This window comes from Salvia splendens, chromosome 4, assembly GCF_004379255.2.
Source record: "Salvia splendens isolate huo1 chromosome 4, SspV2, whole genome shotgun sequence".
NCBI classification, from domain to species: Eukaryota; Viridiplantae; Streptophyta; class Magnoliopsida; order Lamiales; family Lamiaceae; genus Salvia; species Salvia splendens.
Genome location: NC_056035.1, coordinates 11,473,303 through 11,489,843, shown reverse-complemented (window position 1 = coordinate 11,489,843; position 16,541 = coordinate 11,473,303). Strand labels below are relative to the sequence as shown.

The 16,541-nt window shown below is 37.4% G+C and overlaps 2 protein-coding genes across 4 annotated transcripts; one reads left to right on the top strand and one right to left on the bottom strand.

Moving 5' to 3' along the window:
* The first annotated feature begins 1,353 nt into the window (after positions 1-1,353).
* Positions 1,354-9,672, top strand: LOC121798570. Of its 3 annotated transcripts, none has more exons than XM_042197645.1 (27): positions 1,354-1,593; positions 1,706-1,874; positions 2,012-2,130; positions 2,951-3,073; positions 3,179-3,322; positions 3,453-4,108; positions 4,262-4,383; positions 4,472-4,563; positions 4,682-4,895; positions 4,978-5,026; positions 5,346-5,497; positions 5,596-5,666; positions 5,777-5,950; positions 6,052-6,120; positions 6,279-6,380; positions 6,462-6,551; positions 6,688-6,763; positions 6,851-6,947; positions 7,058-7,127; positions 7,215-7,394; positions 7,495-7,617; positions 7,705-7,788; positions 7,876-8,060; positions 8,141-8,279; positions 8,378-8,437; positions 8,597-8,701; positions 9,242-9,672. In XM_042197645.1, exons 1-27 carry the CDS (start codon positions 1,507-1,509, stop codon positions 9,353-9,355), a joined length of 3,666 nt encoding a protein of 1,221 aa, XP_042053579.1. In that variant the 5' UTR covers positions 1,354-1,506; the 3' UTR covers positions 9,356-9,672. The 3 variants fall into 3 exon arrangements, with proteins under 3 accessions (XP_042053579.1, XP_042053578.1, XP_042053580.1); XM_042197644.1 differs by having other exon boundaries at positions 2,000-2,130; XM_042197646.1 differs by lacking the exons at positions 5,777-5,950; positions 6,052-6,120 and having other exon boundaries at positions 2,000-2,130.
* A 3,140-nt stretch (positions 9,673-12,812) lies between these two features.
* Positions 12,813-15,318, bottom strand: LOC121801483 (uncharacterized protein OsI_027940-like). Its single transcript, XM_042200983.1, has 6 exons — positions 15,179-15,318; positions 14,217-14,403; positions 13,864-14,020; positions 13,725-13,765; positions 13,472-13,637; positions 12,813-13,074 (listed from the first exon to the last, which is right to left on the bottom strand). Exons 1-6 carry the CDS (start codon positions 15,181-15,183, stop codon positions 12,989-12,991), a joined length of 642 nt encoding a protein of 213 aa, XP_042056917.1. The 5' UTR covers positions 15,184-15,318; the 3' UTR covers positions 12,813-12,988.
* Positions 15,319-16,541: the final 1,223 nt, after the last annotated feature.

Below are 16,541 nucleotides of genomic sequence, written 5' to 3'. Positions count from 1 at the left end.
TCACCTCTTCACTTTAACATTTAACACAATAATTTCTTAAATTTTGTGTCTAAAACTATTGTCTCAACTACCTTGGGACGCATGGAGATATAAAAGTGAGACACATATTTCACTAACATTTTATAATATTTTTTATATTTCTTAAAATTCCAGTTGAATCAACTAAAGACTGTTATTGTATGATGAAGGTATTAATTATGCATATAAGATCTACTACAAATTTACTCAAACATTGTGCTCATTTGAGAAAAATCTTGATATAAAATAACACTATGTCTTTATCAAAGAAGATAGTCACGCTTTTTTTAGCCTATCCCTACGAAGATAAAATAATTTTATCTCTATTTTATTCTTTGTCTACTTATTACACAAAACAATGTTATATAAAAATCACACGCCATTCAAAATTTATGACATCTTTATTGGGATAAATAGGGTATTTTGTAATTCTTAGAATAACAAATTATAAAGAAAAGTAAAAATAAAGAAAAATCTAGAAAGTGAAATTGAAGTATGAGACATGTGAAAGAATGGCTTAAAATGAAAAAGTAGTAATTTCATCCTAATCCCATATAAATTTAGTGGTCGAACATTATTCAATATTTTATCGTAGACTCTATATTCAGTTAATACACTGTAACAACAACCTCATATAAATGAATGTGTCATTCTACGCTGGTTTCATATAAGAATATATCACAGTGTTAACTCAACGCTAACGATGTTAGGTGACAGTCATTTCTAGTTGGCGTGACATGCATGTGAAAATATCGTTTTATGTTGATTTTCTATACTCCTAAGAAAATATGGCATATACTATTTAACTTGGCTGTGATGAGTATCAATTTAAGTTGGTGTGGAAAATTACTCCGTAAATATGGCAAATATTATTAACTCGGCCGTGACAGAGTGTCAATTTAAAGTTGGTGAGGAAAATTATCTCGTTAGGTCATTTTTCCGTCCTTAAAATATTGAAATATATATTAATTTTAGCGTTACTTTATATTCAGTACATTTTATAAAATACATTTATAATAATATGTAATTAAAAGTTGATGAGTTATCAAGTAATTGTTGACTCTAAATGAAAACCAAGTCACCCTACACTAACCCAATACCTAACCATTATTAACACACACCACACACTGTAGAGCCTTAAATTCTCTAAAACCGTTCTCTCCTAATCCCCGCCCTTTCAACACCCACCATTTTTTTATTATTCCCCAAAATCAAATAAAAATCATAAAAATAATCGATTTCTTACTTTTTCTGTCATAAATTGCATAAACTATTAACTACTCCGTTATTACAAAAGAAGATTGCCTATATATATACAATCCATTTCCCGCAATCATTCACTTTTTCATCTCATTTCTTTCCTTTCTCTCTCTAGCTTGCACATAATATACTACTAGTATTTTTGTCTTGGTAGAGGGAGGATTTTCTTTAAATTCTCGATTGAAATTCTTGAATTTTAAGGTTGTACTCGTCCAGAAGTCAGAAGCCATGGTTGAGACTAGGCGAAGCTCTTCCGGCGCCAAGCACGCACTGAGTGATCCCTCACCTGCTCCGCCCAACGCCAAGCGATCCAAGGTTGAATTTTTAATTTTTCCCCCTTCTTACCTTTTGGGATTTTTGGTGATCCGTTTGATTGTTTCCTGTGCTTGATGGCGGTTTTAAATTCTGGGTTTTTGTGTGCATGCAGGCTGCGGAGGCGCCGGCTTCATCCGTGGATGATTCGTTGGCGTCAAAGGAAGTAGTGGGCGCTGCCCCGGTGAAGGATTCAGCGGCTGGATCGGCTGATCTGTCTGGAGGCGGCGGCGGGAAGCAGCCGGATGACGTGACGGGGAAGGCGGCTGAGGCGGCGGCCGAAGGTGATGATTCCTCTCTTTCCTTTCCTTCTTTCTACATGACTTAGAGTTCTCTGCATGAGGTGGGATTTTAGCTCTTTTAGGGGTTTTGGTGAATTCTCGAAAATTTATTTGTTGGTAATTGATAGCGGTGGCTGCAGGTTCCAATCTAGATACTGATAAAGGGAATTCGATTTCGATGCCCGCAAATCGCGGGCGGCAGCTTAAATCTAATGAAGCTGGAGATGCATGGGGAAAACTCCTATCTCAATGTTCACAGGTGTGTTGTGTGTGTTATTTATCTTGTTAATGGAGTATGGTTACAAAGATTCTTGATGTAGTTGCAATATGGATTGAGAAAAAAAGGTTCTTTATGTAGGTGCAATATGTGGTACTACTATTGTAGGGGTCTACGAAAGTAGGCATGTTTTTTATGGGACGGAGTGAGTATGTTATAGTGCAAGGGTCTAGGTTTGGGTCCCTTAAGAATGGGATTCACAACTAATATGTTATTTTGGTTGTTTCTTATTAGGCATTTGTAGTGGATTGTTCCTATTGTCATTTTTTTACTGTTATGTTTACTGAATTTTGTCTGTCGGATCATGTCCAAGTCTGAAATTTGATGTCTGGTAATGTAAAAGCAGGGTCTTTGGAAAAATAGATATCTCAATCTGATGTAGTTGAATGGTGAAAGTATGTACCCCTTTCTGTATAGTAGGTCATGGAAAAAACTTTATTTATCTCATTACGGAATTGGAAACTGTCTATGTCCATTGAAAGTAGTATGCATTATATGCTCAAAAGTTGAACTTGGGCTGGTCCTTTGTTGGAAGTGATGGATACAAGACAATGTTGTTTGTCTCATGCTGACAAGTGAGGTTTAAGTGGTAGTATATTTTTTGTAGAATCAGTGTTGCTAAGCTTTATGCGCGTCTAGTTAAAGGTTAACAAGTCCATCAATGAGGGTTTAGTTACACTCTTTATTTGCATCCCAACAACTTGAATTTCTTTAATGCATCCATGTTGCTCCCCAATAGTTTCTGGCTCCTGTTTATAGCAGTTCTCTATCGTAATTTGTATGGTGCAATTTTCCCATCCAGAATTCCCATGTTGTTATGCATCGCCCTACTTTCAGTGTTGGTCAAGGCCGCCAGTGTGACTTGTGGGTTGGGGATCCAACAGTCAGTAAGCTGTTGTGTTATCTGAAGCACGTTGAGTCTGAGGTATGTTGTGATTCTTTGTTATCGTGGTAACTAGGGCACGGATTCCTATTATCATGCTTCCTGATTATATACATGTTTGTTTTACGCCTTTATCCAAATTCACAGGGAGGGGAGTCAGTTACATTGCTTGAAATTATTGGGAAAAACGGAGCTGTCCATGTTAATGGAAAGGCTTATTTCAGAGATTCCACTATCCCTTTAAATGGAGGTGATGAGGTGGTCTTTAGCTCATCAAATAAACATGCTTATGTATCCTATCACAACATAATTTTGTTCTATTTCTGTGGCGTTGTAATAGTAGTTTTTCGTCATATTGTTTATTCTGGTTGGTAGAATATAGCAACTACTGTACCTGTTTATTTCCTTCACATATTACTAGATTTTCCAACTTCTTGACAACACTGGTGAATTGACAACTAGCGTGCCACCTTCGGTAAGCATATTAGAAGCTCATGGTGGATCCACAAGTGGATTACATATTGAGGCTACATCAGGTGAAACTTCTACAGTTTCTGTTGCGTCAACTCTGGCCTCACTCTCACATCTCACTAATGAATTGTCTCTCATTCCACCATCTTCTCGGAATGGTGAGGATGTGCAACAAGGGTCTGAAATTCCATCAGTACCTTCTGCTTGTGAAGTGTCAGACAATTGTATTATTGACACTGAAATGAAAGGTGCCCCTGCCTGTAATGACGATGTTTCTGGAGCAGTTATTCAGAGCGCTGGTGCTCCATCTTCTGAAATTGCCAATGATAACTTGAACAATGATGCTCAAAATGGGAAGATTGTAGGCGAAAACAATGACTTAGGACCCCTTTTGCATTTTTTAGCAGGTCCATCAGCTTCTGACTTTAAGACGGGCCTTTCAAGAATTCGTGATATGCATAGCAGAGGCAGAGATCAGTTGAAGTGTCCTCTTTCCCCCATTCCACAGTCATCAAGAAGACAAATAATCAGAGAGTGTATACAGCAAGGACTAATAGATGTGAAAGATCTGGATGTTTCGTTCGAGAAATTTCCTTATTATCTAAGGTATATGTTAATATGTCAATAAACTGCAGAGATCTCGGTTAATGTGTACTATGTTACTCTTACCACTGATAGACTTGCAGCCATTTTAAAACTAGGATAGATTATCCATTTACTATGTCGGATGCGTACTTCAATGTTTGTTTTCCTCGACAGCGAGACCACTAAGAATGTGCTCATTGCTTCGGCATACGTACATTTGAAGTGTAGGAATTTGGGAAAGCTTTCTTCAGAGCTCCCTACAGTAAGCCCAAGAATCTTGCTGTCTGGTCCAGAAGGTAATATATCTCCATGCTTTGAATATTTAGAGTATGTTTTTCCTTTTTTGTTTGATCTTGACCATCACATTATGTCTTTTCTTCACAGGATCGGAAATATTGCAGGAAACACTGGCTAAGGCGCTAGCTAAATTTTTTGGCGTAAGGCTCCTTATAGTTGATACAATTACATTATACGGTGTAAGTTTCCACTATAAATATTTGGAAAGACAAGAAGTGTCTGTTTTCTTTAATCAGTTTGTTCTATTGCTCTTTTTGCAATGATATTTTCTCATTTGTGAACTAAAAATTTGTTTAGGGGCCAATAACTAAGGAAGTTGATTCCCTAAAAGAAAGTCCAAAGCCTGAGAGAAGTAGTGTGTTTGCTAAGCAAACTACTGCTGCTGTACACTTTAAGATACCACCGTCATATATGGATGCTAATATCACTGGGAGTTCTGCTATAGCCTCTCCTGTGCAGCCTAAGTGTGAAGCATCTACTGCTACGTCAAAGAACTACACTTTCAGAAAAGGTATGCTCAAAGCTTTTTTCATGTTTCTCTAAATTTAGTTTTCGGATTCCTTATGTTAAGTGGTAAAAGTGGACTTTGGCAGGTGATAGAGTAAAGTTTTTGGGCGTTCCCCCCAGTCAAATTCAAATTAGGTAAAGTATGGAAATCTGTTGTTCAAATTTGCTGATGATGTTTATCTCTGATAAATGTGTTTCTGTCTCATGTACTCATGAAATATCCTGTCATTTTATTGGATGTTGGTTGCATGAAATTGCACAATATACACATTATTAATCGAATATCCCCTTCTGATGTCAACTCATGTTTGAATATATCTGCAAAATTATGAGAACAATTATGAGGATGCAGGGTTGACGCTCTGTACCAATTGTTTCGGCAGGATAGTATTGATGTGTTGTGACTTGTGAGTTATCATCATTTGTATATGAGACAGCATATGATTTTGTGCAGAGGGGGTCCAACTTATGGTTCCAGGGGCACGGTGGTTCTTACATTTGAAGGAAACGGCTATTCTAAAATTGGGGTTAGATTTGATAGACCAGTTCCCGAAGGTAATGATCTCGGGGGACTCTGTGAAGAAGATCATGGTTTCTTTTGTTCTGGTAATACTTGCTCAACTGGTTTCTGTTATCTTGTCTTATTTATCTTCCGTACCTTGAATGTGTGAAGTTTTGTTGTGATTATTTTTCTTCTTGTGCAGCTGTCTCCCTAAGTCTTGAAATCCCTAATGGTGATGACATTGATGACCTTGCCATTACTCAGCTCTTTGAGGTAAACTTTGTTGCTATGCAAACTTTGAAGTATTTAGCACTAGAATGCATTCTTTTATGTTGCATAACTGTGGTTTTCAATAATATTGTACATATATCATAATTTTTTAGGTTGCTTCCATGGAAAGTAGAAAGGGCTCTTTAATTATGTTTGTCAAAGACATCGAGAAATCGGTGATAGGGAATCTGGAGGCCTATACAGTCTTTAAAATGAAGCTCGAAGCTATGCCAGAAAATGTTGTTGTGATAGCTTCACATACTCAGACAGACACCCGAAAGGACAAAGTGTGTGATGATCTTTAATTTGGTATTTCTACATAAAAACACATGCACACAGATGCTTTGTTTATTAATTTAATGACTGCAATTCACATTTTTCACTTTAGCCTCAACCTGGTGGATTTCTTGTAACAAAATTATCCAACCAAACCGCACTCTTCGACCTTGCTTTCGGGGTATGTGCCAAGTGAACTTTGTGTCCTTATTCTGTGTTAATATTTTTAAGTTGCATGCAATTTTGCCTTCGATGGAGAACAGTTTTTGATGTGTTCGCATTTCCCCTCTGTCGAGCTGTTAAACTTCTCTTCACAAGACACATTTTATTTTTTGATAGGATCATTATAATAGATTGCAAGAGAAAAATAAAGAGGCCTTAAAAAGTATGAAGCAGCTCAGTCGTCTTTTCCCAAACAAAGTGACAATACAGATTCCCCAGGTAATCATGATTTTTGGCTTCCATATGATGCTACTTTGGTTATTTCAAGAGAAAGTATTGACTGCTGCTCAAATATGACAGGATGAAGCAATGCAGAAAGACTGGAAACAAAAGCTAGATCATGATGTCGAGACAACGAAATCACAGTCAAATAGTGCCCTTTTCCGCTCGGTTAGTCTCACCATTCCTTTATCCTTTCATATGTACGTATGTCTTTTGACTTTGCTGCAATATTGATACTTCAACAGACTTTTTGTATTCTTTATTGGCTTAGTATTTTGTTTCTCTCTTTCTTATAAAATTTCAGGTTCTAAGTCGGAGTAATCTTGTTTGCCCTGATTTGGAAACATTATGCGTTAAAGATCAAGCTTTGTCTGGTGAAGGTCAGTTATAACTTCACTTCGAATCTCTAAATAAAGTGCTGTGATTTTCAATTGGATAATCATTGATGCTTGTTTAAATGGTGATAGATGTTGAAAGAGCTGTTGGCTGGGGTTATGCTCATTATTTCATGAACAACACTCTACCAGCATTCATTGATAAAAAAATTGTTATTTCATGTGCAAGGTAAATATGTCTCTACTATTCCTGTTGCCACTGTAAGGAGCCTGAGAACTGAGTATTTGGTTTCGGCTTAGAGTCTCAGCAAGTACTAATCTTTTTGCACTATATTGCAGTATCAAATATGGGCTCGACATTCTAAAAGCCATTCAAGATGAAAACAATAGTTTGAAGAAATCTCTCAAGGTGAAGTTTGGAGTTTGCTCTTTATGTCTGTTGTAAATGAACTGCTTCGCGAAACGTGGTACATGAAAATAACTTTTTATGTTTCAGGATGTGGCTACTGAGAATGAATTCGAGAAAAGGATTCTTGCTGAGGTCATTCCACCTGGTGATATTGGAGTCAGTTTTGACGACATTGGAGCGTTGGAAAATGTGAAGGAAACTTTGAAGGAATTAGTGATGCTACCTCTGCAAAGGCCAGAACTGTTCAACAAAGGACAACTTAGAAAAGTAAATGTGTTTTGTGCTTAAAGCATAGGAAAAAATGAGCCTTCTTCTTTTCATTTTTCATAAAGTAGTTACATATTTGTACTAACTATGTCGCTGACAGCCTTGTAAGGGAATATTGCTCTTTGGCCCCCCCGGTACAGGTAAAACAATGCTTGCAAAAGCTGTTGCAACGGAAGCTGGTGCTAACTTCATTAATATATCCATGTCTAGCATCACGTCAAAGGTAAGGTTTTTGCTAGTCCTTGAATGATTCTTTGTCATTCTCCTTTGTTTTTCTTATACGTCGCTGATAGTATTACTTTGTTGTCAGTGGTTTGGTGAAGGGGAGAAATATGTAAAAGCAGTCTTCTCCTTGGCCAGCAAAATATCACCTAGTGTTATTTTTGTTGATGAGGTCGGTCTAATTCTCTTTTATTTATCGTTGTTCTGATATCATTAATTATGCTCTTCTTGATAAATATTCTTATATACGTTGCCACAGGTTGACAGTATGCTAGGGAGACGGGAAACCCCGGGAGAACATGAAGCAATGCGTAAAATGAAAAATGAATTTATGGTCAACTGGGACGGCTTGCGTACAAAGGATAAGGAACGGGTGTTGGTACTTGCAGCAACAAACAGGCCTTTTGATCTCGATGAGGCAGTAATCAGGAGGCTTCCCAGGAGGTGATACAAACAATATTTTCAATTATCTAAACAAGAAACATTTCTCGTCAGTTCTTTTGATCTATTTATAATTTGAGCAGGTTGATGGTCAGTCTGCCCGATGCTCAAAATAGGGAAAAAATCTTAAAGGTGATATTAGCCACAGAAGAGCTAGGTCCTGATGTGGATCTTGAAGCAGTTGCGAAAATGACAGAGGGGTATTCAGGAAGTGATCTAAAGGTTTGTTTGTGTTTCCTCATAAGTCCTAATTTGGCTTGTAATCTTGTCAAAATTCTTTTTCTGACTTCATTCATCTGGGAAATGTGTCTGTTTCGTAGAATCTTTGTGTGGCGGCTGCACATTACCCGATAAGACAGATTTTGGAGAAGGAGAAGAAGGTATATTGACTTTATTAGAACTTTCTTCCAACCTTCTATAGTTTCTGTGTTAGATATATAGAATCTCTTTGTTGCATCTGAACTGTTGGTTGTTTTGATGACTAGCATTGTATGTCATATTGGTTTCACTTACAATAGAAGTACTGTTCGATATTGTAGGATAAAGCTTTGGCACTAGCAGAGAACAGACCAATGCCTTCATTGCATAGCAGTTCAGACATTCGGTGCTTGAGTATGGATGACTTAAAACAAGCACATGAAAAGGTACATATACAATACAAAACGATGAAATAAGTACCATATCTATGCTCTGATAATGGCCCCGTATAACTTTTTTCCAAAGTATATGCTACAAAAGCTTGTTCACGAACTCCGTAACTGGCAGATGTGTTGGTTGTCTTAAACTTGAATTTTCTTCCCTTTTTACTTGCCTCGGGTATCTATTCTCGCTGTTGTTATCTTTATATGTTCCCTCCCGTTTTTAGTTCCCTTTTTCTTTGTACTCTTATCTAATGATTAAAATGCATAATATGTAAAAAGGTTTCAATTCATTGAGATTTTCAAACTTTGAAGTATTAATGGGTTTCATTTTCTTTCATCCGCGTCACATCTTGAATGCCGTGTCTTACTATTAACTTTTTTCAAAATTTGGAAGTATGGAAAGATACATAATCTTGTTTTCTTGCCTTCGAGTAGGTAATTTTGTTTAGTGTTAATGCTCCTAGATGCAAATAGTATGATTTAGTTTTCTTTCCCTTGAAATGATAATGAAAAACAACATTGGTGTGTTGGATGGAAATGTAGGTATGTGCAAGTGTTGCATCAGAATCACGAAACATGAACGAGCTTCAACAGTGGAACGAACTATACGGGGAAGGTGGATCGAGGAAAAAGGCATCATTTAGCTACTTCATGTAGAGGGGGAGATACAGGAGCTGTTTAGGAGTATATTACATCTAGGCGGGTTCTTTTTTTTCCTTTGAATGAGGCGGGGTGCTGCGCACATGAAAATCGGATTACAGGTTTGCGTGACCTATAAAACCTCAGCATTGTGTATTAGTTCATGAGTATTTTTGTCATCACCAGATAAGATAACTGTTGTATTCTACAGATTTTTCCTTCTTCATGATTGATTGTCTGTATATTACTGGTGAATTCAATAAATATATTCCAAATTTACATCTCTTCCAATGTCATCCCAAGTAATTGGTGGGGCTGGAGGAGGTGTTGGTGTTGATTGTTGTTTCCCAGTTTTTAATTGAGTGTTATTTTCTTGCATTCGTGCGTTTGAATTTGAGTTTCTATTTGGATAAACTTGATGGAATGGAATAAGAAAGAAATAGAATGAAGATGGGAAAGTATTGATGATTCTCCATTCTCTTACAAAAGGAATGAAATTGTTATAACTTGGTAGTGAATAATGAATATGTGTATGTGTGTGTGTGTGTGTGTGTGTGTGTGTGTGTGTGTGTGTGTGTGTGTGTGTGTGTGATGTGATGTGATGTGATGTGGTGGGCAAGACCGTTTCCAATTCTGATATCAATAATTCAATATCAATATTTAATTTATTAATTATATCATGTGCTATAATTTGATCATGAAATACTCAAATATGTTGTAGTGAATTTATCTGAACTGATCGTATCAATAAATCTTGTTTATTCAATTAAGCTTATTTATTAAACTATGTGTAATTAATTTATAATTACAATAGATTATTAATAATAATATTATGTATTTCATTTATTCCAAAATAGATGTCACACTTTTATTTTACTTGTCTTATATAAGGTTCACATTTTCTTTTTTTTTGAAAAAGTTTTTTCTCATATCAATGTAGTATAAAAATATTTTTTCTTTCTCTACTTAACGTACAAAATATCTCTTAAAATTCCACCCAAGCATGGCATTTATTATAGGATTGAGGGACTGTAATTTTAATAGCATAAAGAATAAGAATAGAATGGAATGGTCAAAATCTTAGGAGTATAAGGGCACCCGCAACGCGTGCCGCCGGCGTTCCGCGTGCCGTTTCGCCGGAACGGTTTCGCCGCGGAACGCGTTGCGGCGCACCGTTCCGCTCCCATTCCGCTCCCATTCCGTTCCGCGTGCCGACGGCACGGAACGCGGCACGGCTTGTGCCGCCACGCGCTCGGGCGACGTGGCGCTCCTCGCTTCGTGCGTGCTTCCCACTCGCCGGCCCGCGAGTGGGACACGTCAGCGATGACGCAATAATTAATTTTTTTTAAAAAAAATATATTTTTATAAATTTTTTTTTTTAAAACGGTCATATTACCGTTTTTTTAACTTTTTTTTAATTTTTTTTATTTTTATTTTTATTTTCTTATTCTATAAATACACCTAATTTATTACATTTCACACACAACTACACATCTACTCTTCCTAAACCAACATCAATTCCTCTCCAATTTTCTATTTCAATCTCCTTCACAAAATGTCCGGCGACGGGAATTACGGCGGTGGGCGGGGTCGCCCTGCCGGAGGAGCTACACTTCTTCAATCATGTCGTTCATGAGCTGCGCATAGTCGTGTTGGTTGCGCATTGAGGCATGTCTAGATAGAACCTCATTGAAGCCCGTCGGTAATCCTTGAGCGGGGGGCGGGGTCGCCCTGCCGGAGGAGCTAGATGCACCTTCGTCATCGGTCCAATCGGTGATGCTCATACCTTCATGCTCGACTATCATGTTGTGCAAGATTATGCACGCATACATGACATCGGCGAGGACTTCCTTGAACCAGAGACGCGCCGGTCCTTTCACTATTGCCCACCGTGCTTGGAGCACACCAAATGCCCGCTCCACGTCCTTCCGCGCCGCCTCCTACCTTTGCTCAAATAAAACTCTCTTCTCACCCATTGGGCAGCTGATCGTCTTCAGAAAAACATGCCACTTTGGGTATATGTCATCGGCCAAGTAGTACCTCATGTCGTATTGGCGCCTGTTGGCAGTGAACTCGATGGACGGGCCGTTGCCGTTGCATTGCTCGGGGAAGAGGATAGATGAGTTGAGGACGTTGATGTCGTTGTTCGACCCGGCTACACCGAAGTAAGCATGCCAGATCCAGAGCCGATAGTCAGCGACGGCTTCGAGGATTATCGTCGGGTGGCTGCCCTTGTATCCACTAGTAAATTGACCTCTCCATGCCGACGGACAATTTTTCCACTCCCAGTGCATACAGTCGACACTCCCTAGCATCCCAGGAAAGCCGTGCGCCGTCTCGTGCATGCTCATTAGGGCCTGGCAATCTACAGCCGTCGGCTTTCGCAAATATGTGGCACTGTACATCTCCACAATTCCCCTACAAAATCTCTTGAGGCACTCGCGGCCTGTTGTATCCCCGACGTGGAGGTACTCGTTGAACATGTCAGCGCTGGTGCCGTAGGCCAACTCGCGGATTGCAACTGTGCACTTTTGCAACGGCATAAGCCCGGGTCTGCCGATGCCATCTTCCGACGTGATCGCGTCGGACAGACTTCCGACGTCGAATAGGAATGGGGATCTGCTCCGCCGCCGCCTCCTCGCGTTGCATTATGGCTAAGCATTCCGCCATTGTGTCGTGCACGGCTGCATTTAAGGCTCGAGTCAAGGTCGGACTACCGTCCTTCGAGGAACTTCGGTCGTCGTTGTGGTTCATTTTGGCTTGTGAGATTTGGAGAGATGTGTGAGAGATGAGAGAACCGATGCGAGAAATGTTCGTATGAAAATGGAATGACAATCGAGGTTTAAATAGACAAATTTCGAATTTAAAAAATTAAAAAAGAAAAACAAAAACGCGTTGTATCGTCCGCGTCATCGTCCGCCCACTAACGATGGAAGATGCGGACGATGGTGCGGACGATGCCCTATCGTCCGCGGACTAAGCGTCAGGGCGGACGACGCATCGTCCGTCGTCCGTGGAGCCACAATGGGCGGATGATAGCGCGCCCGACGCACGGGCAGTCGGGTGATAGCCATGCGTCGGGCGCGCTATCGTCCGCCCCATTGTTGATGCTCTCACACCCTCATCCTAAGTAGCTTATTGATGAAAAGGAACAATAATCTTTTGAAGACGCCATATTTTCTTTTCTTTTTTTGTAATTCCCAACAATGCGTCGGGCACGCTATCATCCGTCCCATTGCTATTGCTCTCACACCCTCATCCTAAGTAGCTTATTGATGAAAAGGAACAATAATCTTTTGAAGACGCCACATTTTCATTTTTTTGTGTAATTCCCAGCAATATGAACATTATCTTTACCCAACAAAATGTTCAGTTTGTTGCTACATATGGCTTGTATATTCACTGTATATTATTATTATTATTATTATAAAATAAAAAGAGAGAACCATAACTTGGCTTAAAAATACACCACAGATTGGATGAAAATATTAATCTGCCCCGAGAGTGCAATAAAATAAAATTGGTTCAGTAGTATAAAAATTCAGGCAAAGAAGCCATTACTCTCACAGAAAGCACACCTACGCAACATATCACTAAATAAAAGTTGGGAACCCAAGCAGAAAACATATGCAGTCTGTATCACATCCTCATTCATGAGCTCGGCAAGGGTTCTGCTTTATCCTTCAATGTTTCTGCTTCTGCCTTGGGAACTGCCTCCCCCTCTGGTTTTGTCACCTCTGTGAAAAAATGGGTTAACTTGTTATAAATGGAAAAAAAATTGAGCACCAAGTGCTAAGAAACATGAGAGCCAACCAAAGTGCTAAAACCTATATCTCACACAGTAGGAAGCTGAGTAAGAAGATGCCTTTTGATGACAGAGCCAAAGAAAACTATGCATCAAAGACTATTGGAAGAAAATGGCAACTCTACATGCTTTGACTTTAGAAAATCTAAACAGGTGGTATGCAAAAAGGGAAAAAATAAAACAGTCCTAACCCAAGAAGATGCTCCTACAAATAAGAACATTATTCCACAAAGGAGTAACAAACTCAAATTCATTGGCAGGGCTAAGCAATTAACAGATTTTATAAACAAACAAACTTGGTAGACAAACAAAAACTAAAGAACAAGTACCTTCATCGTCACTGTCTTCAAAGTCATTTCCCATAGCATCATCTCCGAAGCCACCCATTCCACCCATGCCACCCATTCCAGCCAAGGCGCTCATATCCATGCCACCCATTCCACCCATGCCCCCCATGCCTCCCATGCCTCCCATGCCACCCATATCACCAAATTTCTGTAAGAGATGCCGAAGCAGAAGAATATTAAGAGGGACAAAATTGCAGACAATAAATCATCATGCAAGAAACAGAATTGTACTTACCGAGAAATCCATACCACCTAAATCTAAGTCTGATGGTGCACCTGATCAAATGGCATGATAGACATAGATCAATTACATGTAGTAGAGTATATGAAACTTAGCATTTCATTGCCAAATAATAAATAAATAAAAATTATACCAGCACCATCATCATCTTCATCTACCCATTTATCCCAATCTACTTTCACGTAGTGAGGTGTCTTCTCATTTCCACGCAACAACTTTGTCCACCATTTCTTCTCAGCTTTCTCCAATACACAGACAATACTGCGCACACCTATGTTTATCTTGCACTCCTACAGAGTGAACATTCAGCAACTATTACTCAGTCAAGTAAAAGGAATGCTCCATTATTTACCAGTGGCTGGATAATCATAAGATGATTTTATCAATATAGCCAGATAAGATCACTCGATAGGGACTAAACTACAGAACTTTTATCATTGGCTGTGACTGTTTATAAGGTAAAAAAAGAGACTTCTGGCAACTCACCTCTGCATTGATCTTATCAAGAAGCTCCAACTTGAGTTCATAGAGGTTACTGTCAGTCCCAGCAGCGGCAGAAAATGTAAATGTACCATCAGGGTCAACATTGACCTTAGGGTCTTTCGCATCTGCCAGAAGCACTGTGAGATAGATCTTGTCCTCCCTTTCAGCCCACTTCACTTCAGGGTGTCGGCTGTAGAATGTAGAATATGTTTTATCCAGTGGCTCAATCCAACACAACAATAATACCAAGAAAACAAATATCATAAAATATTGAAAAAATCCAGTTAGTAAAATGCAATTATCGATATCAATTGCGCAATTAGTTTCACAAAATTTTATGCAGCATGTAGTGACACCACCGAGTGCAGCAGGTGATCAATACCAACATGTAACTCATTCCTGAAAATAAACACCCTTTAGACATATTTACCAGTTCCCTCATTACCTAGACAGAACATATACTATATACTCGAAAGATAAAAACAGTGACCTGCAGAATCATAGATACACTCTGTACAGCGCAAATCTAACACAACATCCATTATACACAGTAAATTCCAACACAAATCCCCACTAATTGAAAAAAAAATTGAATATTTGTTAGCTAACCTACGTAAAGCAACAGGTTATAGGCAGTAACTGAGCGTATAACATTATCACGAAAAACTAAAAAGTTCAATTTAAACCGACATAGACATTATCGCCTCTTAGCTTTCATAAATCGAAAAATAATGAATTCAATTTTCTCGTAATCAAACACGCACATAAATAGATAAAAAAAAGATAGCTAAAATTCAACCAACCATGTACTACAAAAATCGAACGCAGTATCACAAAACAAAACAAAAAGAACAAATAAGAATGTGAAGTAAACAGAAAAGCTACACAATTCGACTACAACGATCAGTATCAAGACGATAAGAAACAAAAAATAGTAAGCTTTAGGTACGAAGAACAATTCGGACCTCATATTCGAATCTGAGAGAGAGGCAGTAGAAACCCTAGAGAGGAAGAAAATGGAGAGTGAGAAAGTAAAGAGAAGTAGATGCCCTGCTCCCAAAGTCTCCTCCTCCTTTTAAACCCTCCAATCCAAATAGTTTTGGAAGCCCTCACACGTGTATCTTATTATCATTCGATAATTGTAAATATCTCTCTATTGTAAAATGTGGGCTGCCCATTATACTCTTTTAATGGGTTATAAATGATGGTATCTAACATAGATATCTCCTTGGGCTTTTTTTTTCTTGTGTATTCTATTAAAATAAATTATTGTTCAAGTTTCTAAATTCATAAATTTCAGTATTTGAAATGTTTTACAAATGGTCCGACTTAAATTGACGAAGAGTCTAGCGAAATAAATAAGATTTGAGTGTTTTTATTTTGAGGGAACATATTTTTTAGTACATCAACTATCTCAAATGAGCAAATTTGGTCCTTAACATTTCATAATATCTTTTAAGATCCATGACTTATAAGTTAATATCAATTCAACTATTTTTTGGCTATTTCCAATATTTTTATGACCAAAGTATCCTTAAGACCAATGAGGGAAATTCAATCTATTTACCCTCTCATTTTCATTAAAGTATGTAATTTGGGATAGTTGATGTATCAAAAAATATGTTCCCTCTAATTTTAATTTCAAAATAAAAATATCTTAATGATATTAATATTCTATTACTATTAATTATTTACGTTTAGTTTTACTTATTTGTAATATTTTAAATTATTGTACCATATTTAATATTAATAGTGAAATAACTTAGATATAAATATATATAAACAGTATACTTATACAATATTTGTATATAAAAGTAGTTCAATTTATTCGATGGAATAATAATTTTTCAATCTTAAAGCTATAGAATAAGTTATTTTTAAGTGCAATACAAAATTAATGATTAAAAATAAATTAAAATTTATTAATCTACATAAAATCTTAAATAATTCAAAGAGCTAAGTGTTATTTTATCTACTCTTATGTAGTAATTGTAGTCTAAAAAATTAGTTAAAATTATTAATAATCAATTTAATAAAAAAGACAATGTCATTCTTTGTTGAATATATAATTAATTTAAATCTATGATTGTTTAATTAAATAAAAAATCAATAGTTGCTATCAATTATTTAATATCACAATGTCGCGTCTTAATATTATCATTAGGACATTTACAAAATTATGAAAAAAAATGTTCATAGTTCTTATATCTATTCCTTGACTATTCGTGAATCATATTTTTTCTACTTTATTAAATTTTTATTTCAATATAGTATATATTATATATTATGATTAACTTAAATTTTCAGTTTAATAAAATTACGAGATTC